The following is a 23437-nucleotide window of genomic DNA, read 5'->3' on the forward strand; positions in this document are numbered from 1 at the left end:
CAAGAAGTGGAGGGGAGTACTTAGAGGAAGAGAAGAACACCGGGTATCTTTGTATGCGGACGATTTGCTACTATACGTGGCAGACCCGGCGGAGGGGATGCCAGAAATAATGCGGATACTTGGGGAGTTTGGGGATTTTTCAGGGTATAAATTGGACATGGGGAAAAGTGAGTTGTTTGTGGTGCATCCAGGGGAGCAGAGTAGAGAAATAGAGGACTTACCGTTGAGGAAGGTAACAAGGGACTTTCGTTACCTGGGGATCCAGATAGCCAAGAATTGTGGCACATTGCATAGGTTAAATTTAACGCGGTTGGTGGAACAAATGGAGGAGGATTTCAAGAGATGGGATATGGTATCCCTGTCACTGGCAGGGAGGGTGCAGGCGGTTAAGATGGTGGTCCTCCCGAGATTCCTCTTTGTGTTTCAGTGCCTCCCGGTGGTGATCACAAAGGCTTTTTTTTTTAAAAGGATTGAAAAGAGCATCATGGGTTTTGTGTGGGCCGGGAAGACCCCGAGAGTGAGGAAGGGATTCTTACAGCGTAGCAGGGATAGGGGGGGCTGGCACTACCGAGCCTAAGTGAGTATTATTGGGCCGCTAATATTTCAATGGTGAGTAAGTGGATGGGAGAGGAGGAGGGAGCGGCGTGGAAGAGATTAGAGAGGGCGTCCTGTAGGGGGACTAGCCTACAGGCTATGGTGACAGCCCCATTGCCGTTCTCACCGAGGAACTACACCACAAGCCCGGTGGTGGTGGCTACACTGAAGATTTGGGGACAGTGGAGACGGCATAGGGGAAAGACTGGAGCTTGGGAGGGTCCCCGATAAGAAACAACCATAGGTTTGCCCCGGGGGGAATGGATGGGGGATCTGGAATGTGGCAAAGAGCAGGAATAACGCAACTGAAAGATCTGTTTGTGGATGGGAAGTTCGCGAGTCTGGGAGCGCTGACCGAGAAATATGGGTTGCCCCAAGGGAATGCATTCAGGTATATGCAACTGAGGGCTTTTGCGAGGCAACAGGTGAGGGAATTCCCGCAGCTCCCGACACAAGAGGTGCAGGACAGAGTGATCTCAAAGACATGGGTGGGGGATGGTAAGGTGTCAGATATATATGGGGAAATGAGGGGCGAAGGGGAGACTATGGTAGATGAACTAAAAGGGAAATGGGAAGAAGAGCTGGGGGAGGAGATCGAGGAGGGGCTGTGGGCAGATGCCCTAAGCAGGGTAAACTCGTCGTCCTCGTGTGCCAGGCTAAGCCTGATTCAGTTTAAGGTATTCCACAGGGCGCATATGACTGGAGCACGGCTCAGTAAATTTTTTGGGGTGGAGGATAGGTGTGCGAGGTGCTCGAGAAGCCCAGCGAATCATACCCATATGTTTTGGTCATGCCCGGCACTACAGGGGTTTTGGATGGGGGTGACAAAGGTGCTTTCAAAAGTAGTGGGGGTCCGGGTCGAACCAAGCTGGGGGTTGGCTATATTTGGGGTTGCACAAGAGCCGGGAGTGCAGGAGGCGAGAGAGGCCGATGTTTTGGCCTTTGCGTCCCTAGTAGCCCGGCGCAGGATATTGCTAATGTGGAAAGAAGCCAAGCCCCCGGGGGTGGAGACCTGGATAAATGACATGGCGGGGTTTATAAAGCTAGAGCGGATTAAGTTCGTCCTAAGGGGGTCGGCTCAAGGGTTCACCAGGCGGTGGCAACCGTTCGTCGAATACCTCGCAGAAAGATAGACGGAATGGAAAAAAGGCAGCAGCAGCAGCCCAGGATCGGGGGCCGGGGGGGAGGAACCAGAAGGACTCTCAGGGTTGTTAATATATACTGTATAATATGTATAGGTCGTTGCTACAGATAATTATATATTGGACTGTTAAATTATACTTTTGGAGAGTGTTACTTGTGATAAGGCAGTTGCCAATTAGGGTTAGTTTTCATTTTTGTTATTTATTATTTATTCATTTTTTGTTTATAAAATAGGTCATTGCTATTTGTGTTGTTATAATATTGTGTAAAGGATGCACAATGTACTGTGTTGGTTGACCAAAAATTTTCAATAAAGTATTTATTAAAAAAAAGAAAGAGCCTGCCAGAAGGAGGAATTTAAAAAAAAATTTTTTTTTAAAATATCTATCTCAGGCCAAAGCCATCTTCGTCACTTGTAAATCAGCATCGATAGCTACAACAGACAACATTCAGTACAGAGATAACATCGCCCCTAGTGATTTGAAACAAACCTGTTGGACTTTTAACCTAATGTTGTAAGACTTCTCACCAGAGTCAAATGCCAGCATTTCCACATCATGTAGACCACAAGTGTCACAAGTAGGCTTACATTAACACTGCAATGAGGTTACTGTGAAAAGCCCCGAGTCGCCACATTCTGGCGCCTGTTCGGGTATTTGGGACTTGTGGGAGGAAACCGGTCCACCCAGAGGAAACCCACGCAGACACAGGGAGAACGTGCAGATTCTGAACAGACAGCAACCCAAGCTGGGAATTGAACATAGGACCCTGGCGCTGTGAAGCAACAGTGATGACCACTGTGCTACCATGCTGCTCCAACCATCATCTCCCGAGATGCCAATAATTTGCACTGCTGTGGCTGCACAATGCTCCCAGCAGTTTTGTCCAATTCCTAATCTTAACTCGTTCCAGCACAAACATCAATGCAAACACTCCGTGGTATTGAGAGAGTGCTGTTTGTTTCAAAGGCTGTACGAAGGAAGCGTAGCATCGTTGGAGGCACGTCTTTCAGGTGAGGTTCACCCAAGGTACAACCTGTATGTTTGTATGGAGAAGATTCCATTATACTACTTGAAGAAAGGCAGGAGAGTACTCCCTGGAGTCTTGTGCGTTATTTAATCCTCAAACAATATTCTAAAAACAGATCTAGTTATATCATATTGTTACCATCTTCTCTTCCCCACATTACAATAGTCACTACTCCTTCTGTACTGAGCACTTTTGAGACATCCAGAGGTTGTGAAGAATGTAAGTAGCTTTTGCTTTCGTTTCAGATTTTCAAAACCCGCAGTATTTTTGTTTCACTATAAATCAGGCACAAATCATTACTGGAGGAACTGGTTTGCCTCGAGTATCCAGTATCGACCACAATGGGAATTCTTTTCTCCTCATCCACCCAAGTCACGCCCATGTTCTTTCAGAGCTATTCATTAACCCTGCAAACATTTCCATTTCAAACATTTATTGAATTCCCTTATAAAAGTTCCCACTGAAACAGTTTAAATTATGTTCCCAGAAAGTGTGGTCCAATTCTTTTGCTAGAAGCGCGGATGCCAACTGTAATATGTTAATCGGAGTACTCTGGCAATGGAATGGTCTTGATTTTCATAACGATAAAGGTTGGTACAAGGAAACTATCGTCTCTGCTGGAGGAATCCAGAACAAGGCATCACAATCTTAAGAGCCAAGTCTTTCAGTGTGAAATCAGGAACTACTACTTCACAAAAGGCTGTGAAAATCTCTAACTGGGGTGCTGAGAGGAATAAATGAAACTAGGGCAGCTCAGTGGCGCAATGGTTAGCATTGCTGCCTCACGGCACTGAGGTCCCAGGTTCGATCCCGGCTCTGGGTCACAGTCAGTGTGCACATTCTCCCCGTGTTTGCGTGGGTTTCGCCCCCACAACCCGAAGATGTGCAGGGTAGGTGGGTTGGCCACGCTAAATTGTCCCTCTGGAAAAAATTAATTGGTTAGTCTAAATTTATAAAAACAAAAGAATGAAACTTAAGACTGAAAGATAAATTTCCATTGGACAAAGACATTGAATTAAGGGCAGACTATCCAGAGCGGAATGGTCTCATTCTGACCTTGTGTCTAACAGCATTGACAATTTGAGCTGTTCAAATCTACCACATCCTTGCATTTTGGTTTCATTTCAACTCAACGAAGAACAGAAAGGCAATCAGATTATATAGTACACAGATGAGCAACAACTGAACCTCACAGCAGAGACAGAGACAAAACATACAGCATCTAACAAGGCAACAGCAATTTCCTTTTTACTGCCACAAATGTAGAAATTAAATTAAAAGCTCACACTGCCAATGATAGTACAGGACTTTGCTCCATATTGTTGTTTCATATACAATACATTGCTCCAGTCCAGTGACTCATGTAGACAAATTTAGTAGGAACTCAGATGAAAGATCAGTTTGGGCTGAATGACCAAATTGATCAGACACCAGGAGAAATGCGCTGCATGGTGCAACATTTGCCCTCAGTGCTAGAAGGAGCGAGCTCCAAAGTTAACGTAGCAACAATGAAAGAATGATCACATAAGTCCAAATCAGATGGTGCGTGTCTTAATAGGTAATGACATTACCCATGCATTGGCAGTTGTCGTCCAGGGTACCAATGAGATTGGACAGTGCAGCCATCGGAAGCTTGGTGGGTTGTTGCAGTGCATCTTGTAGATGGCACACACGACAACCAGTGTGAGTCAGTGGAGGGAATGAAATGTTCAAAATAGTGGAATGGAGGGGCAGCACAGTAGTTCGCACTGCTGCCTCACAGTGCTGAGGTCCCAGGTTCGATCCTGGCCCCAGGTCACTGTCCATGTGGAGTTTGCACAGGTTTCACCCTCACAACCCAAAGATGTGCATGGTAGGTGGATTGGCCACACTAAATTGACCCTTATTGGGAAAATAAAGTGAATTTAATACTCTTAACTTTAAAATAATAAAAATAAAATTAAAAAAATAGTGGAAGGGATGATGATCCAGCAGGCTAAGTTGTCCTGAATGATAATAGAGCTTGTGTTGTCAGAGTTGCATTCATCCAGCCAGAGTGTTCCATCACACTCCTTGACAGTGCCTTGCAGGAGTACAGTTGGTGAACCACTCTCCACAGAATTCCCAGCTCCTGGCCTGCTTTTGTAGGCACAACAGTTATATGGCTGGTCCAGTTGAGTTTCTGACCGTGTCAAGAGAAGGCTTGACGCATAATAGATATATGTTTTGTGCACACTGTGCCACCATTGCCTTGCCGGCACATTTCAGCAAGGTAATAGATTGCATCAACACTGCAATCTAATGAGTTTTCTTAATAAAGACTATGGAGTATGGCCCAGTTCAGTATATCAGAATCATTAACATGTAAGGGTTCATGTTCAGAGTAGAGATTTCAAATGTGAACCGGTCCTTTTCGTTTAAAAATGCTGGCAGACGGGACGACCCCTTTTTGCTCATCAAGGATCCATCTAGCTTTGCCTTAAAACTCTCTCTCCCTCAAATAAAGAATAATGGAAGCAGAGTTCCAGAATCTCACCATCCTCAAAATGTCCCCTCATCTCTGCCTTAAATTGGGCAACCCTTGATTTTTAAACAGTGGCCCCTAGATCTAGATTCTCCCACAAGAGCAAACAGCATCCCCACATGCATCCCATCAACACCCTACTCTTCAGCTTGGGAAACATTCTGGAATACTAGTGCTATAAAAGTTAGTAGCCCAGAATTCACTACATGCAATTTGACTATTGTTTTCTCCAATCCCCCGATTCATGTATCTGCTGCAAAATCTGCTGCCATACTGATTAGAATAAGATGCAGAGATCAAAGTGGACAAACTGAAGTAGTTCAAGTAATGACTGAAGCACAAATCAATTGCAACGTACATCACCCAGACCAGCAAGTGGTCAGATCGATGGCAGCACAGATTCAAATTTAGCTCGGGAGCATTGCTCGGTCTGGTTAGTTGATTAGGTAGTTTTGGGTTGCTCAGGCTGTAACCAGTGCTGTTTAGAACCTGATTAATCTGTTAGCAAAATGCAAATTGACCACGTGATCAGCAACACCACATTCATTACATACCGGATGAAGTCTCAGATCAGTAACACCCACCCTCCCAACAGATTATTTGTGTTTTGTATTCTGGTTGTGGTGAGCACAGTAGCATTAAATCAACAATTTAATAAAAACAATAGCTTGTAAAATATTTCAATGATCAGCAACCTTATTTTTTGGTAATGCCAAGCCCTAACTAATGTGGGCATCTTGCTATAATAAAAAAAAATGTAGAAAATACCAGAAATGCAGTGCAGGGCAGGCAACTTGTTTGCAGGGAGAAAGAGGAAGAGGGGGAAATGGAGGAACTTCTTAAATTTAAAAACAAGTGCCCGAGAAGAGTTCAAACCACAATCTTACAGAATGTCCAATCAGATTTAAAGGGCCAAATGACCGACTGCTGCTCTATTCTAAGGGCAGCACGGTAGCATTGTGGATAGCACAATTGCTTCACAGCTCCAGGGTCCCAGGTTCGATTCCGGCTTGGGTCACTGTCTGTGCGGAGTCTGCACATCCTCCCCGTGTGTGCGTGGGTTTCCTCCGGGTGCTCCGGTTTCCTCCCACAGTCCAAAGATGTGCAGGTTAGATGGATTGGTCATGATAAATTGCCCTTAGTGTCCAAAATTGCCCTTAGTATTGGGTGGGGATACTGGGTTATGGGGATAGGGTGGAGGTGTGGACCTTGGGCAGGGTGCTCTTTCCAAGAGCCGGTGCAGACTCGATGGGCCGGGTGGCCTCCTTCTGCACTGTAAATTCTATGAATTTATGTTTTTAAGTCAAGAAATTATAGTACAAATAATTTTTGCAGTTACTAGTGTCACATTTTCCTGAAGTCTGCACCAATCATGTGCTTGCACTGCAAATTCTAGGCTAATGGTCAAATATAATTACAACCATGAGATTTCTTCATCACCTTAGAAGCCCTTGAACAGAGCTGGACTAAGTTTAAATGCTCACCTCATAATCGGATGATAAGTGATAAAGGTACAACTCACCGCCCTATAATGTGAGAGTCACCAGTCTCAATGGTTAGCTGGGAGTTCATTGCCTCGAAGCTTGTGTTTTCCAACAGCTTCATCCTGGAAGACTTGATTTACTTCACCCGTGGGGCTGTGAAATGGGACTCCGATACTTGATGCTGCACCCACCAGAAAAAAATGGAGAAAGACAGGATTAGCAAATTTTGGCATCAAATTAACATCTCACAAAATGGCACATGTACAGATGAGCTAGTGGGTTAATGACAGCAATTCAAAATCCGATGAAGAATTCTGCAGAACCACAGGGCTGAATACAGGCTGTAAGTGTGACACCAGTGTCACTGCATGATCCAAAGCTCCACAATAATAATCCAAATCCTACAGCAGAAGATGGAAATTTTAAATTCATTTTGAATGGGAAATAACTGGCATCATTAAACAAGATTGTGATTATGATATGACAATCAAAATCCTCAATTATTACAGCACAAGAGGGCAGCACAGTTGTTACTGCTGCCTTACGGCACCGAGGCCTGGGTCCGATGCCGGCCTCCCGTCCCCGTGGGTCTCTCCCCCACAATCCAAAGATGAGCAGAGTGGGTAGATTGGCCACGCAAATGCCCCCTAATTGAAAGAAAAAAAACTGGGTATTTTTGATTTATTGTCACATGTACCAAAGTACAGTGAAAAGTACTTTTCTGTGGCCAAGGGGACATACACAGTAGACAAAACGAATAAATCAACAGAGTACATTAACAAATGGTACATCATTGGTTACACTGCAGGACAAGGGGCCAAACAAAGCACATACATGAGCAAGAGCTGCATAGTGTTTCGTGAATAGTGTTCTTACAGGGAACAGATCATTCAGAGGGGAGAGTTGTTGAAGAGTTGGGCTTTCTTGACTGTTGCATCAACGTGAGTGGACCAGGACAGACTGTTGGTGATGATGACTCCCAGGAACTGGTTATCGACCAACGCCGGTTTGGTGTGTACAGGGAGTACAGTAGAGGACTGAGCACACATGAAAAAGAATGAAAATCACTTGTCACAAGTAGGCTTCAAATGAAGTTACTGTGAAAAGCCCCTAGTCGCCACATTCCGCCACCTGCTCGGGGAGGCCGGCATATCCTTGCGGGGCCCTGGTGTTAAGGACTATTGCAGAGATGTTGTTGCCTATCCTGACAGGTTGCAGTCTGTTGGTGAGGAAATCAAGGATCCAGCTGCACAGTGAGGGGTCATCCAAGATTACAGAGTTTGGTTATTAGTCTTGACGGAATAATGGTGCTGAAGGCAGAGCTGTAGTCGATGAACAGCAGTCTTACATAGGTGTCCTTGTTGTCGAGGTGTTCAGTGTTGATTGGAGAGTGGGGACCGGTTGCGGTGATACTGCACTGGATCAAGAACATCTGTGAGGCTAGTCTCATGACTAGCCACTCAAAAGCATTTCATGATAACCGATGTCAGGGCCACCGGTTGGTAGTCATTGAGGCAGGCTACCTTTATCTTCTTTGGTACTAGTATTATGGTGGTCTTCTTGAAGCAGGTAGGGACCTCGGAGCGAGAAGTGAGCTGTTTAAGATGTCTGCGAATACGCTCGCCAGCTGATCTGTGCAGGCTCCGAGTGCTCGCCTCGGGACCCTGTCGGGGCCCGTAACTTTGTGGATTCACTTTGAAGAAGGCAGCTCCTACCTCCAAGAGGCTGTAATAGTGGGTATTGGTGTGTCCAGGCTGTTGGGGCGGTGGCACTGATGCATTGGCCGACTGCTCAAATAGAACTTGTTCAGATCATCGGGTAGCGATGCTCCAAGGCCCAGGTATTCCACCTCACCTTGCTTTGTAGCCTGCGAACTGGAGGCCCTGCCATAGTTGTCGTCGGTTAGTGTCATTGGCCTGGGACTAGTTTGATGCAGTATAGTCTTTCCGTATGTCGTACCTGGATTTCTTAGATAGGTTAGGGGAGTCAGACTTGAACGCCTCCATCCGAGACTTCAGCAGGGCTTGAACCTTTTGGTTGGGGAACACCTGTATTGTCTTCTTTGGTACACAGTCCTCGACACACTTACGGAAGTCTGATGGTGGTTGTGGACTTGTCCAGGTTAGCTGCCACAGACTCCAAGCAGTCGCGGAGGATGTCCTGTCTCCGACCAGCACTGCGCAGTTTTCTTGACTGGATCAGCATGCTCGAGTTGCTGTTTGTAAGCCAGAAGTAGGAATACCAACTGGTGGTCGGATTTGTCAAAGTGTGGTCAGGGAATGGAGCGGTTGGCACCTTTGATGCTCATGTAGCAGTGGTGCAGGGTGTTTGTACCTCTGGTGGAGCAGGAGATATGTTGATGGAGTTTGGGTAGAACCTCTGAGATTTGCGTGATTTAAGTCTCCAGCCATGATTTGTCAGAGCTTCAGGGAGATTTGTTTCTCAGTTGTTGATGGTGGAATGTAGTTCATCAAGTGCTTTCTTCACTTCCACTTGGGGTGGGATATAGACTGCTGTGATTGGTACTTAAAATTGATAAAAATATTTACAGTACAAGCAGCAACCATCTGCCCTAACAAGTCTACACTGACTTTCTATTGGAGCAATTTACCTAGTGCTAAACCCTAATATTGTGCACATTCTTCCTTTTCAGATAACAATCTAATTTCCCTTAATGTCTTGCTAGAACCTGCCTCCATCAGTCAAAGCACTGCATTCCAGAATCTAACCACATGCTGCATGACAAGTTTCTCATGTCACATTTGCTTCTCTTGCCAATTTTCTTAATAAAATCTTCAGTCTTGTCACAAGTAGGCAAAGTTACTGTGTTCCCTAGGCACCACACTCTGCTCCTGTTCAGGTACACAGAATGGAAACCGGAGCACCCAGGAGGAAACCCACAGACACGTGGAGAACGTGAACATCTCCGTATAGTGACCCAAGCCGGGAATCGAACCTGGGACTCTGGCGCTGTGAAGCAACAGTGCTAACCACTGTCCTACTGTGCAGCAACAGTGCTAACCACTGTCCTACTGTGCAGCAACAGTGCTAACCACTGTCCTACCCTAAATGGCGTATAGTTACTGGTTTTTATCTCCTTGCCTTTTTTGAATAAGGGAGTTGCAATCCTCTGGTTCTCAAATCTTCCACCATGTCTGCTTTATTAACAGTGCTCTCAACCTGTCCTTCCACCTTCAATGATACAACACACATATACCCACCTCCCTCTGCTCCTGTGCCCCCATGTTCTTCCGACCAAAATAAATCACCTCATTTCTTGGCATTAAACTTAATCTTCCATTTGTCTGCCCATTGTTCTACACTAGCCTCCTCTGTGGACAATGTCAGGTTTTGTATCATGTCAATTTTGAAATTGTGCCCTGTACACCAAGGTCTAGATCATTCCCATACAAATGAAAATCCCAGTAGAGGCCCCTGGAGAACTGTCCAAACCTCTCCAGCTTAAAAAAAACAAACATTCATTAACCATTCCTGTTCCCTGTCACTCAATCAATTTCATGTCCATGTTGCCATGGTGCTTTTTACTGACAGGCTACAATTTTGTCTACAAGTCTGTTGCACTGCAATCAAATGCCTTGCAGTCCACATACAGCACACCAAAAGTAGTAACCTCATCAGTGATACCTCAATTAACTCCAGAAAATTTTCCCTTAACAAATTCATACCGGCTTTCCTTAAGCAACTTGTTATTTTCCCAAAATACTATTTTGTCCCAAATTATCAATTCTAGATGCTTCCCCAACACGAGTTTAAACACATTAACCTGTGGTAGCTGGATTTCTCTTTACTCTGAAGAAAGGTGTAATGGTTGCAATTTTCCAATCCTCTGTGGCACTACCAGAGTCCAAGGAAGATTGAAGAATGAGTGCCTCCACAATTTCCACTGACTTACTGGTGTATCTAGCCAGCCTTGGTGCCTGAAGTATACAGAGGATGTGCAACACCACTCCCTTGTTAGTTTTAAGCTGTTCAATTTAACTACCTACCAATATGGCCTATCAAACCCCCAATAGGACGTTATGAAAATGCTGGGAACACTCCGAAGTCTGCCAGCACAAGAGCATCAGAACTTGGATAAAAAGGATCACAACCTGGAACATTAACTGTTTCTCTGTCCACAGATGCTGCCAAATGTGAGCATTTCAGATTTCCAGCATCAAAAACATTCCCTCGGGGCAACTGGATAAGGCAACAAATGTAGAATTGAACAATAATCTGGAGAGAAAAGATTGGTAGGGGTAGCGATAGAGAGAGAGAGAGAGCGAGAGAGGAGAGAGAGAGATTAAGTAACTGTTCTGACAACCAGCACAAATGGTCTCCTTCTGTGCTGTAATCATTGTGATTCTTGCCAAATAAATAAGTGCATAGCAACAGTGGTTAAAATACACAACTTTAAAAGGCCATCCAGTAGTCAATAAAAAAAAGTAAAAAGTTGATTTTATTGATGCCAATTTTGTCTAGATTCTGAATTAGAGAGAGCTGGCAAAATCTCAGCTCTGGGTTTAAGATTCAATTGCCAGGATGCAACAGCCGAGCACAGAGTCCAAAAACAAAATGAACACTAGAATTAACAGCACTGAGTGATCAAAGGAGCTGACAGTTTAAATAAAAGGAGGCGCTCAACACTGAGTTTTAGTGAGAAGGAATTTCAATACAAATATGAGGAATTCTTTTAAAAAAACGTCAGGTTGAGAGATGTCAACATCCAGTATGTTAAGACTTTTCTTTTGCAGACTTGGACCTGTTGTGCATGCAGGCTCTGTCAAACAACTCGCCCCAGACACGATTGTTTCACGAAAACAAATTTTGTAAAATACACACCCACAGAACAGGGGCCTGTTTCACTCATGCCCGTTAACCAGCAAAAAAGGAAAATGTATGACAAATTGAGGTTTTGGATTCCCCAAACTATTACCAATAACTCCAACCTTTCCCAACATTCCAAGAGTCTAGCTTTGCAATCCCAGGATAGTCTGCCAGTGACCTAGGTGGAGTACATTAATACACAGTAATGTTGTTAAACTGGGATCAGCTGCTAGATCTCCCCATCTGAGAGCATAGTATGGCAAAACAAATCTTACAACTTGTTCCTGGTATTTATTCTCCACATCCTAGAGATTGGAGCTCAGGTGCTAGAAATGCTGCTCCTCTTCCTGAACCAGTACTGATTTGTGGGGCAGTTGGAGTACATGACTAAATTTAGCCTTAAATAAGCTGCAATTCAAACATTTAAGCAAGGCACAATCATGTGTAAAACTTTGGTATCTCCACCAAAGTAGACAATCTTCAGTCAGACAACCAATGAACAACAATCCAGTTTGCAACACTGCCAGGTTCAGTCTGATGTCAACTGCAACAGAGATATTTTAAGCATTTCATGCGACAGAAGGATTTAAATTATATCCCACATCTTAACAGCTAAATTGCCACAATTCAAATAGAGATTCATTTAACCTATGCTTTAGAACAAAGCTATTCAGTGGAGATTTTGGCTGTTGGGTCATGACTGCAATGAGATTCATATCATATGTATCACCAGTGATTACAAAAGTGTCACAGCAGACCTTTATACTACAAAGCATGGAGGCACATTTCCTCAACGGACCTCCAGCAAAGCCTTTTATCTCAATCCTCCCAAAAACATCCAAGCCAACCTCCAATATAATTTATTAGTTTTTACAATGACGAGGCTCATCACGGCATGTCAAACACATGTTATTGAAAATGCACCCATTAGAGATTAATTGTGTTGTTTTTAAGTCTATATTTCTCAATGTGAAAGTTTGTCACTGTAGGAAATACTGTGAGCAGCATATTTTGTAATGTTAATGTGACACCTAGACCGGTCTTGGTTAGAAGCGTCTCTTGATCAGAGGGGAAACAGACAGGCCAACTTGCAGGTCTTTGCTCCAATGACAGGTTCCCCTTTTGTTTTTACATAAGTCAATGTTGAGAACACAAACTCCACTCCACTCCCACATAGGTTGTGAGGTTGAGAGACACAATAAGAGTACCGATACGGCTCGATCTGAAATAGATTGATGTTCTTGTCCTGCAAGGAACCAAAATGTGCCCAGAGGCAGTTTGTGTATGATCCATCCCGAGCTCAGTAAATTCTTCGTTCTTTAATGATTCAAAAGGAAGTGAACTAAGTGTATCACGTACCAAATCAACGTCTTCCATACTTATGATGGGGAACTGGCATGCAAAGTTCTCTTGTAATGTTGAGAGAGAGAGATGGAAGGCAGAGTATGGTTTTGCCAGCTTGACCATCTCAACTGACCCACCTGCCACTTTTTCCTGCCAAAGAACCAGCTTTGAAGTTGATCTTTGACAATCAGAACACTTCCTGGATTTTAACAGTCAGCTTATTCAGATGGCAGAATGGATCTGAAAGTTACACACAAGCTTAGCACACCAAGAATAATCACAGTTTAACAAGTGTGTGGAAATGCATGCAGAGTGAAACACTTTGGGCATCATGGAGCTTAAATGAGAAAACCTTTCCCCAGACACAGGCATTGCATTTGTGCACATGAGCAAACCTTGTATTCAGCTCCTATTTCATCACACAAAATAGTGAATAAGCACGATTTCAAAGTATGCGATTTCACATAATTGATCATTTTCATTGTTTGGGCTAATACTGCAGTTAACTCTGATGGCTTGCTTTGGCAACGAGGGCTTCAGTGCTGGATAGTGGCTGACCTAGTCGTCAGGATCCTGTTCTTTCACCCACTCCTATAACTTTCCCAGTCATGGAAACTGCTCCAGCATTGCAGATGCTATTGCACTTGCAGTTTCCCTCCAGTTAAGCATGAAAGATTGCCTCTCCAATTATAGGGCTGGCAATTTTAAATCCCCATCAACATACCTGACATTGGCTGGCAGTGCCCACTGTGTGTGGGGTCAATCTGCAGGGCAAATTTTCCACTAATTCCCAATTTCTCCTTAAGCACCTGTTCTGCAATATCAACTGACATTTTTATCAGAAAGAGGAACATTGCATCAGCTCCCAACATTACTCTCAATACTTTTTCATGGCGGCAGAATAAGGGTTTCATTATGCACAGATTCTGCACTTCGCTATGAGCTCCTGCAGATTATCCAAACTCTGGAGTGAACAGTGCTTTGTATTGAAATGGCCTTCAACTTACTGCTATCAGTGCAGCGTTTGAGCACTTCTCCCTGCAAATTTGGCATTCTGCAACAGGGCAAGAGGCATTACAAGTTCACTAAAGGCAGGTCCCCAGAGTATTACCTGGACCTCTGGGTTACTAGTTCAGTGACAGTACACCATCTCCCATAGGTTCCATTCTTTCAGCCACATCTGTATCAGAACAGAATTTCTCAAGAACTTACCCAAGGTAAGCTGTGGTCAAACACACTTCACAATGCCCTCAAACATCAGCTTACAAGCACAATCTCAGCCATGCCAAGTAGAACAGGTGCACCCTTACTCCCAACACCCCAGACCTTAGTGGCCTTCTCTTGGTCTCTCAAATACTAGGGCTTCTCCCGAGCCCACTAGTTCCCGTTTTGTACCAGTCTTCTTCCCTTTCCAGGAACTGGTTTATCTTGTCCCTGTCCCCTTGCAGTTTTTCAAACCTCCCCATCTCCCTCACTTCTCCCAGAGTTTCTGCATCCTTTGAGTTTGCTTTTGTGTAGGCACAGTGGATGGCATCTCAAAAGTCCGGAGGAACCTCAGGCCTCCTGCAAGTTCCTCCGGACATGCACAGTTCAGATCTTTTACATTAATCCAGCCCCTGTGCAGGAGCATGGGCCTGGCTAACACGAAGCGTGAAAAGCCAGGGGTTCACCAGAACTTGGGGAGGTCAAGCTGAAGACAAAAGGTTAGTTGTGGTTTACTTACAATGAATTTGGAATCATCTGGAATGCAGTACACTTGGGCGGCCTTAAAAAGGCACACGTTTTTTGAACCACTGAATTAAGTAATATGTTGGTATCAACTTATCGTATTGGTAGAATAGTATCAGCAGAATAGTTCTCAGCTAACTTACCACGATGCTGCAGAGATGGTCATCCAGCCCAGTGAGTCCATTCCACTTTAGTTCCATTCCCCAGCTCTTTCAACGTATGCCTGTTTTTCTCTCAGATACTTATCCAAATTGAGTACCCAATCATTTATTTTTTTCAATTAAGGGGCAATCTAGCGTGGCCAATCACCTAATCTGCACATCTTTTGGGTTGTGGGGGTGAAACCCACGCAGGCACGGGGAGAATGTGCAAACTCCACACGGACAGTGACCCAGGGCCGGGATTCGAACCCACGTCCTCAGTGCCGTAGTCCCAGTGCGAACCACTGCACCACATGCCACCCCCCCATTCCTTCTGAAATCATACTTCTGATTTGTATAATCGACAACGCTATTGAGCAATGCATTCCAAATCACAGCAACTGTAATGTTTTCATCCACATCTCATTTTTTTGTAAATCATTGAAATCTGTGCCGATCACTGGAAACATTTTTGTTTCCCCTATTGCCTGCCCTCATTCTTCCCATCAAAATATAGGAACAACATTTCTGCATCAAATTTTGCATACCATGCTCCCAGCCAATCCACCAGTCTCTATGCAGTTTTGAAATTGGTCATCTTCTCTGCTGTTTATTACACTTCAAATTAATCCTTATTTAAGAAATTCACAGCATAAGGCACATATGGCCTCAAATATAGACAGGCTATTTGATCAATCAGATCATCATACTTCAGACCTTGAATGCTCAAAGTTATCAATCAAGGTGGACAGAAAAGAAAATATTGCTTTCTATTATAAAAGATTAAATAAAAATTGATGTAAAGCAGGGCAGAGAATGTTATATATATATCTCCGCAAAATAAAATCCCACCACCGCAGGAATTAGGCAGGTTGGCCTCGGCTGCAGTTCCTCGATGTCAAGTATATCCTTCCTTAAGTAAGGAGACCAAAACCAGAGGTGTGATCTCACCAAGGCCCCGTACAATTGGAGCAGGATATTTACTCGGTACTCAAAATGTGCCATTTTGTCTTCCTAATTTCCTGCTGCACCTGCATCCTTCAGTTACTCATGAACAAGGACACCCAGGTACGTTTGGACACCAACATTTCCCAACCTCTCATTTAAGAAATACTCCAGCTTGGTTTTTCCTACCAAGACCATCACACTGTATTCCATCTGCCATGTTCTTACCCACTCAGTCTGTCCAAATCGCCTTGAAGCCTCTTGCATCCTCAACTCATTTCCTACTTAGTTTTGTCTCTCAGCTCATTTGGTAATTACATTTGGTCCCCACATCCAGATCATTAATGTAGATGGGACCGAAGCATTGATCCTAGTAGTCCACCACCAGTCAGTCTGCCAATCTGAGAATTGCCCATTCATTCACTGTTATCTGTCTGGTCAGACCACATTTGGAGCAATGTTCAGTGAATGATACCAGGATTGAGGAATTTTAGATACAAGGAAAGATTGGAGAAGTTGAGCTTGTTCAAAACTCTGAACAATTTTGACTAGGCGGTATGTCACTGAGATATGACTGGAGAATGGGTTGCTCTTTCAGGAGCCACTACAGACAGGATGGGCCGAATGGCCTCCTCCTGTGCTGTAAACACATTGAGGATGCTCGAAATCGGAAATTAAAGCAGGACCTCGCGTGACTCCTGCAGGAGGATCATCTAGATCCGAAAGATGAACGGTTTCTCTACTGCTGCTGCCAGGCCGGAGTTTATCCAGCATTTTCAGAGTTTATTTCTGTATTTCCAGCATTTGCTTCTCTACATTTCAGATTTCCAACATCTACAGTGTTTTGCTTTGGCATTGAAGGAGGGGAGGGTAGATTCACAACGATCTACCATGCAGTTTCAGGAAACATCTTCTCAGGTGATTTACAGGAAATCACCACCTCACATTATGACAAAATAGATCAGTTTTAAACTCCGTATGCAAGCAATGGAATCCTATTAATATTGCACAAGTTATCACAAGGATGGTACTCCTTTGGATGTTTGCAAGCTCTGTCGCCAAGAGCTCAGAAACTTGACAGAAGATCTAAAATGTTTCAAAGAATGTGCAGAAACTTGTGTCCCCATGGAGATCTTTAATGCAGCTTGTAAATAGAACATCAAGTGTGGGAAAGTGCTTTCTGCTCCAAATATTTCCCTCTGCTTACTTAGTGAAATATCATAGAAATAAGTGAATTGAAATGTTTTGGATGGTGTATGGTCATCCTTTCCATGAAGATAAATAATCTGTAAAGTTAATGGTGGATTTTTGAATGCAAAACGACAAGGTTAGTTATTAGGGTGCCCAGTGGTTAGCACTGCTGCCTTAGTACCATGGACCCAGGTTCAATCCCAGCCTTGGGTTGTACGGAGTTTGTACTTTCTCTCTGTTTGTGCAGGTTTTCCTCCAGGTGTTCCGGCTTCCTCCCAGTCAGAATATCTTTTATTGTCACAAGTAAGGTTACATTAACACTGCAATGAAGTTACTGTGAAAAGCCCCAAGTCGCCACATTCCAGCACCAGTTCAGGTACACAAGAGGGAGAATTCAGAATGGGCAACTCACCAACAGCACATCTTTTGGGACTTGAGAGGAAACCCATGCAGATAATGGGAGAACATGCAGAATCCGCACAGACAGTGGAGTGGCCAGCAAACCACTTGCACGTGTTCTGGCCCTGTGCAAAATCAGTAAAGTTCTGGGTCTTGTTTTTTTGAGACTACAGAGATATTGGCGGCTAGGCTGGAACAGTGGCCACTGGTGGCAATTTTTGGACTAGTTGAGGGAAAGGGGGGGGGGGGGGGGGAAATGTCTGGCCCCTTGCCTCCAATAGCCTGGTGATGAGCCCTGCTTGGATGGAGATTGGCAGTGCCACCTCGGGCCTTCGCATGGTTTGGGGTCTTGGGCAAAATTTCAGATTGGAAAATATTAAGTATGCCATCAGAGGGTCAGAGGAAGAGTTCAACTCCATGTGGAAGCATTTTCACCTTCAAGGATCAGTTTGTTTTTTTTGGGGGGGGGGGGGGGGGGCACAGTTAGTGCTGCACCGTCCCACTTAAGCCCTCCCTATCCCTGTAACCCAATAACCCCTCCTAACTTTTTTGGTCACTGAGGGCAATTTATCATGGCCAATCCACCTAACCTGCACGTCTTTGGACTGTGGGAGGAAACCAGAGCACCCGGAGGAAACCCACGCAGACTCCACAGACAGTGACCCAACAGGGAATCGAACCTGGTGCTGTGAAGCCACAGTGCTAGACACTTGCGCTTCCCCATTAATAATCACTTGCCACAAGTAGGCTTCAAATGAAGTTACTGTGAAAAGCCCCTAGTCGCCAATTCAGACACCTGTTCAGGTAGGCCGGTACAGGAATTGAACCCACGCTGCTGGCATTGTTGGGGCAACTACTGTTAATTTGTTAAAAAACAATGAAACATGGATTATATAGTTGAGATAGAGAGATATACACAGATGATTTTGCAATGTTTGAATAAAATATATATATTTTTTTAAATGAGCCATTTCGCAGTGACTACACGAATGGTACTTCCCACCAACAGGTTTGTTGTCGAACCACAGAAACATGTTCTGCCTACCACACTATTGAGTAACATTGTGTTTTGTGCAGATTGCACAACACAATGTCAGGTCTTTCGGCTGATCGAATTAAACATTGTAATCTATCAGTTGTTCATTATGGGCAGAGTACAGACCATACTCTGTAGTAAACATATGTAAACAAAATAATCACTTATGTCACAATTGGGCTTCAATGAAGTTACTGTGAAAAGCCCCTAGTCACCACATTCCAGCATCTGTTCAGGGAGGCCAGTATAGTTATTGAACCCGTGCTGCTGGCATTGTTCTGTATTCTAAGCCAGCTATTTAGCCCACTGTGCTAAACCAGCCACCAAGATTATATGTTCTGGGCTGGTTTAGCACAGGGCTAAGAGCTGGCTTTTAAAGCAGACCAATGCAGGCCAGCAGCACAGTTCAAAGAAGAATGTGGCGATTAGGGGCTTTTCACAGCAACATCATTTGAAGCCTACTTGTGACAATAAGCGATTTTCATTTCTCAAGCCTAGCACTTGTTTGGAAATACCCAAGAGCTTAGGAAACCTCTAGTTGCCCTTTGTATTCTCCATCACAATGCCTTGGCCGAAGTTGACTTGCTAACCAATCAGCATCCTTTTCTACAAAACTGTTCTGATTGGCCTCGCCGGGTCCTGTTGAGTGCAAGACTGAAAGGCCCAGCAATGTACAAAAATTTGTATTCAAATGATAATTGAATTTTAAATGTTCACTGAGCAGATTAACAGAAATGCAAAGGGGATTCAATACTGACTGCCAGTCAAATACAGTGCAAGCAGTAAGGTTTTACTGACAGTACCAGGGATTGCCAAGTACCTTTTCAACTGAACTCTAGTCCCAATCATTGCACTTTATAGTACCTATTGATACACTTCAAAAGGAGTAAGTGAACAAGGACTGAAACACTTGTACTTCATAGATGGTTTTATTGCTGTCATTGCCCGGTATTACAATCCATTATTCCTAGTATTGCATAGTACCAGCTTCTGACAATAAATTCATAACATGTACTGCTAACGATATGATTGCTCCAGTGGCCCAGTTGGAGTATCAGTTAGTCCTTTCCCCAAACAGCATTACCAGTACCTATTAATGCTCACATTGTGGCAGCATTAGCTCAGAACCTGTTGATGCTTGCATTCCATCATTCCCAGTAACTTTTAGGGTAAACATTTTATTCTCCAACAGAATTACCACTACCTGGACAAATCCAGGTTTGGGCTGACAATTGGCAAGTTACATTTATTGGATTTGTTTATTGTCACGTGTACTGAGGTACAGTGAAAAGTATTTTTCTGCGAGCAGCTCAACAGATCATTAAGTACATGAGAAGAAAAGGGAATAAAAGAAAATACATAATAGGGCAACACAACATATACAATGTAACTACATAAGCACTGGCATGGGGTGAAGCATACAGGGTGTAGTGTTAATGAGGTCAGTCCATAAGATGGTCATTTAGGAGTCTGGTGACAGTGGGGAAGAAGCTGTTTGTTCGTGCGTGTTTTCTGACTTCTGTATCTCCTGCCCGATGGAAGAAGTTGGAAGAGTGAGTAAGCCGGGTGGGAGGGATCTTTGATTATGCTGCCCGCTTTCCCCAGGCAGCGGGAGGTGTAGATGGAGTCAATGGATGGGAGGCAGGTTCGTGTGATGGACTGGGCGGTGTTCACGACTGAAGTTTCTTGCGGTCCTGGGCCGAGCAGTTGCCATACCAGGCTGTGATGCAGCCTGATAGAAAGCAGCACCATAGAAAGCATCCTATGGTGCACCTGTAAAAGTTGGCAAGAGTCAATGTGGACATGCCGAATTTCCTTAGTTTCCTGAGGAAGTATAGGCGCTGTTGTGCTTTCTTGGTGGTAGCGTCAATGCAAGTGGACCAGGACAGATTTTGAGAGAGGTGCACCCCTAGGAATTTGAAACTGCTAACCATCTCCACCTCAGCCCTGTTGATGCTGACAGGGGTGTACAGTACTTTGCTTCCTGAAGTCAATGACCAGCTCTTTAGTTTTGCTGGCATTGAGGGAGATTGCTGTCGCTACACCACTCCGAGGTTCTATCTCCCTCCTGTATTCAGACTCATAGTTATTCGAGATCCAGCCCACTATGGTCGTATCGCCAGCAAACTTGTAGATGGAGTTGGAACCAAGTTTTGCCACGCAGTCATGTGTATACAGGGAGTAGAGTAGGGGGCTAAGTACACAGCCTTGCGGGGCGACGGTGTTGAGGACTATTGTGGAGGAGGTGTTGTTGTTCATTCTTACTGATTGTGGTCTGTTGGTCAGAAAATCGAGGATCCAGTTGCAGAGTGGGGAGCCAAGTGCTAGGTTTTGGAGCTTTGACATGAGCTTGGCTGGGATTATGGTGTTGAAGGCAGAGCTGTAGTCAATTTATGCTGCACAAGTGCCAGGCAATGACCATCTCCTTCAAGAGAGGATCTAACCATCACCCCTAGAGATTCAATGGCATGACCATCACAGACTACAGCCTGCAAGCCACCCCCACCCAGGATGCATGACTGCTCCTCCTTTCACAAACATTCAAACTCTGGAGATCTCAGCCATCAGCAGTTGCTGCACAGTTATTGGTCTCAATGTCTACCATCTTCATACCTCGCAGGCATCTTTGCACTGGGGGTATGAACACCCTGGATGACATAACCCAGTGGCCACTTCACTGCACAGAAGGTCTTTGGGGACACAGATCCCAATAACTCGAATCAGTGCAGACATTAGTTTAATAAGGAAAATACACTACTGGAATTGGCATGTTCCAGGATTTGACTTGGAGACTTTATCCTGTTAAGAGATGTCAAGGATACGTCTGAGACAATGAAGGTGGAGACAGGTCAGCCTTTTCCCCCATTCAGCAAGTTATCCAGGTCTCACTACTGTAGAGGAGCTTGCCTAGGATGCAGGTTTGGCAGACATGCAATTTAGTGTTGCTACTCAGGTGGCCCTTGCCCCACACACTGCAGCTTCTGTGATGAATATTAAATTACTCCAGTATTTCTTGTTAAAGTTATCTTGCCCAAACACTGACAGCAAGAGTTACTGTTCCTGACCGTTCCTAGACAATTGCAGTAACAGCAATTTCTGAAATTTATCGACTCTGCATTTCACTTAATCTGCTGAGTTTTGTTTTTTTGCACTGCCAGATCTCCAACAGCAGTTTTTGCTAGCTTCTTAGTTTATATTTTTTAAAAATTTAAATCCATAATTAATTCTGCAGTAAGCAGATCAAAATCAGGAATGATGGAGAAGTGAAATGAGGAAAAAAAAAAAAAATGCTTATGGTCACAAGTAGGCTTCAATGAAGTTACTGTGAAAAGCCCCTAGTCGCCACATTCCGGCGCCTGTTCGGAGAGGCTGGTACAGGAATTGAACCGTGCTGCTGGCCTGCCTTGTAGTCCTGTAGTCAGCAGGATTCGCAACTGCCTGGAGAAACACAAATAGATCTCAAATCAATCAGCCACAACTAATCACCTCCAGAAGGTTTTGTCTGTTTGTATGTATGCTGTATTAATTATTGCAGTTTATATAAATATCCATATTCAAACAGCACATCTTTTTACATCTAGCATCGATCAACACAGCCACTAACCAGAGTAGAAATCTACACACCCCACCCACCAAAAAAAATGATCCAAGGCAACAGGAGAGCTCCTACACAAACACTGGAGTTAGTGGACTGTTTCACATTAAAGTATTCAACCCAAAAAAGTAGGCCACCACCATCAGACTGCACGAAGTAGTCTGCAAATTCCCAACTGGAACCCATGGTTTAAGTAGAGATTCACTCCCTACTGAAGGTCAGGACAGGTGACCTGGATCTATACAAAAAAAAAAAAAAAATCCAGGTACGGCCTCTATAAAGCCATCCGGAATGCCAAGAGACAATGCCAGACTAAGGTTGCGTCACAGGCTCTCAGCTGTTGTAGCAAGGCTTAAAACATCATAACAGGCTGCAAAGTGAAGCAGAGTAGAATCGGTTCGAGGAGGAACCATCACAGTTGGCAACTGTGCCAGCAGCCTTTGACACCCCATACCTAGTCACAGCTTTAAAAGTCAAATCAGCCTTCTTGAAAGAGACCCAGCCAAGCTCATATCAAAACTCCAAAATGGAGGACTTGGCTCCTCCCACCACAAGAGTCCTCAAATACCAAGGCCCCGCCAGGCTGCATATGTAGCCCCCGACACACAAACTGTGACAAAAGTCTCCAATGCCATCTACAAGTTTGCTGATGACACGACTAACGAGCGAGCTGGTCATGAGTTTAGGAAGCATAGTATCAGAAACACCCACCAGTTTGCATCAACAGTGCTGATGCAGAGATGGTTGACAGCATCAAAATTCTTAGGTGTGCACGTCACCAACAATCTGTCCTGGTCCACCCACATCAACATTACAACCAAGGAAAATATGGTCAACCCAGGACTCAGCCTGTATATTGGCAACTCATAACTAGACTATCGAAACCCCCAGCTTTTTGCATTCTAATGGCCCATTTCCCCAGAACAAAAGACCTGTACTCGGGTAACAGATACACCACTTACACCACTCCCCTTGCTCAGGGAGGCTGATCAATATCCGATAAAACCTTGTGGAGGTATAATTTGATACCTGGCGACTCTGAAAAGCAATATTAATAATACCTGTATTCAGTTTTTTTTTTTTTTTTTTTTAAAAGAGCAACATAGGCAGCTCATTGGTCACTCTTCCAAACTTTTTCATTGAGCAGGGGATACAAAAGTCAGAGAACACAGATTAAAAAAACAGCTCCTTCCCCACTATTACCAGACTCCTGGTAGCACGGTAGCATTGTGGATAGCACAATTGCTTCACAGCTCCAGGGTCCCAGGTTCGATTCCGGCTTGGGTTACTGTCCGTGCGGAGTCTGCACATCCTCCCAGTGTGTGCGTGGGTTTCCTCCAGGTGCTCCGGTTTCCTCCCACAGTCCAAAGATGTGCAGGTTAGGTGGATTGGCCATGATAAATTGCCCTTCGTGTCCAAAGTTGCCCTTAGTATTGGGTGGGGTTACAGGGATAGGGTAGAGGTGTTGACCTTGGGTAG

General features: G+C 44.4%; 1 protein-coding gene across 1 annotated transcript in view; it reads right to left on the minus strand.

Annotated features, from left to right (window-relative positions):
- Positions 1–23437, minus strand: part of LOC140424678 (repressor of RNA polymerase III transcription MAF1 homolog) — a 90022-nt gene that overhangs the window by 63386 nt on the left and 3199 nt on the right. The window contains exon 2 of the mRNA XM_072507946.1: positions 6792–6934. Within this exon, the coding sequence (XP_072364047.1) occupies positions 6792–6874 (83 nt within the window). The 5' untranslated portion in view covers positions 6875–6934. The remainder of the gene's footprint in view (positions 1–6791; positions 6935–23437) is intronic.

The sequence above is a fragment of the Scyliorhinus torazame genome, chromosome 6 (assembly GCF_047496885.1).
Source record: "Scyliorhinus torazame isolate Kashiwa2021f chromosome 6, sScyTor2.1, whole genome shotgun sequence".
Classification (NCBI taxonomy): domain Eukaryota; kingdom Metazoa; phylum Chordata; class Chondrichthyes; order Carcharhiniformes; family Scyliorhinidae; genus Scyliorhinus; species Scyliorhinus torazame.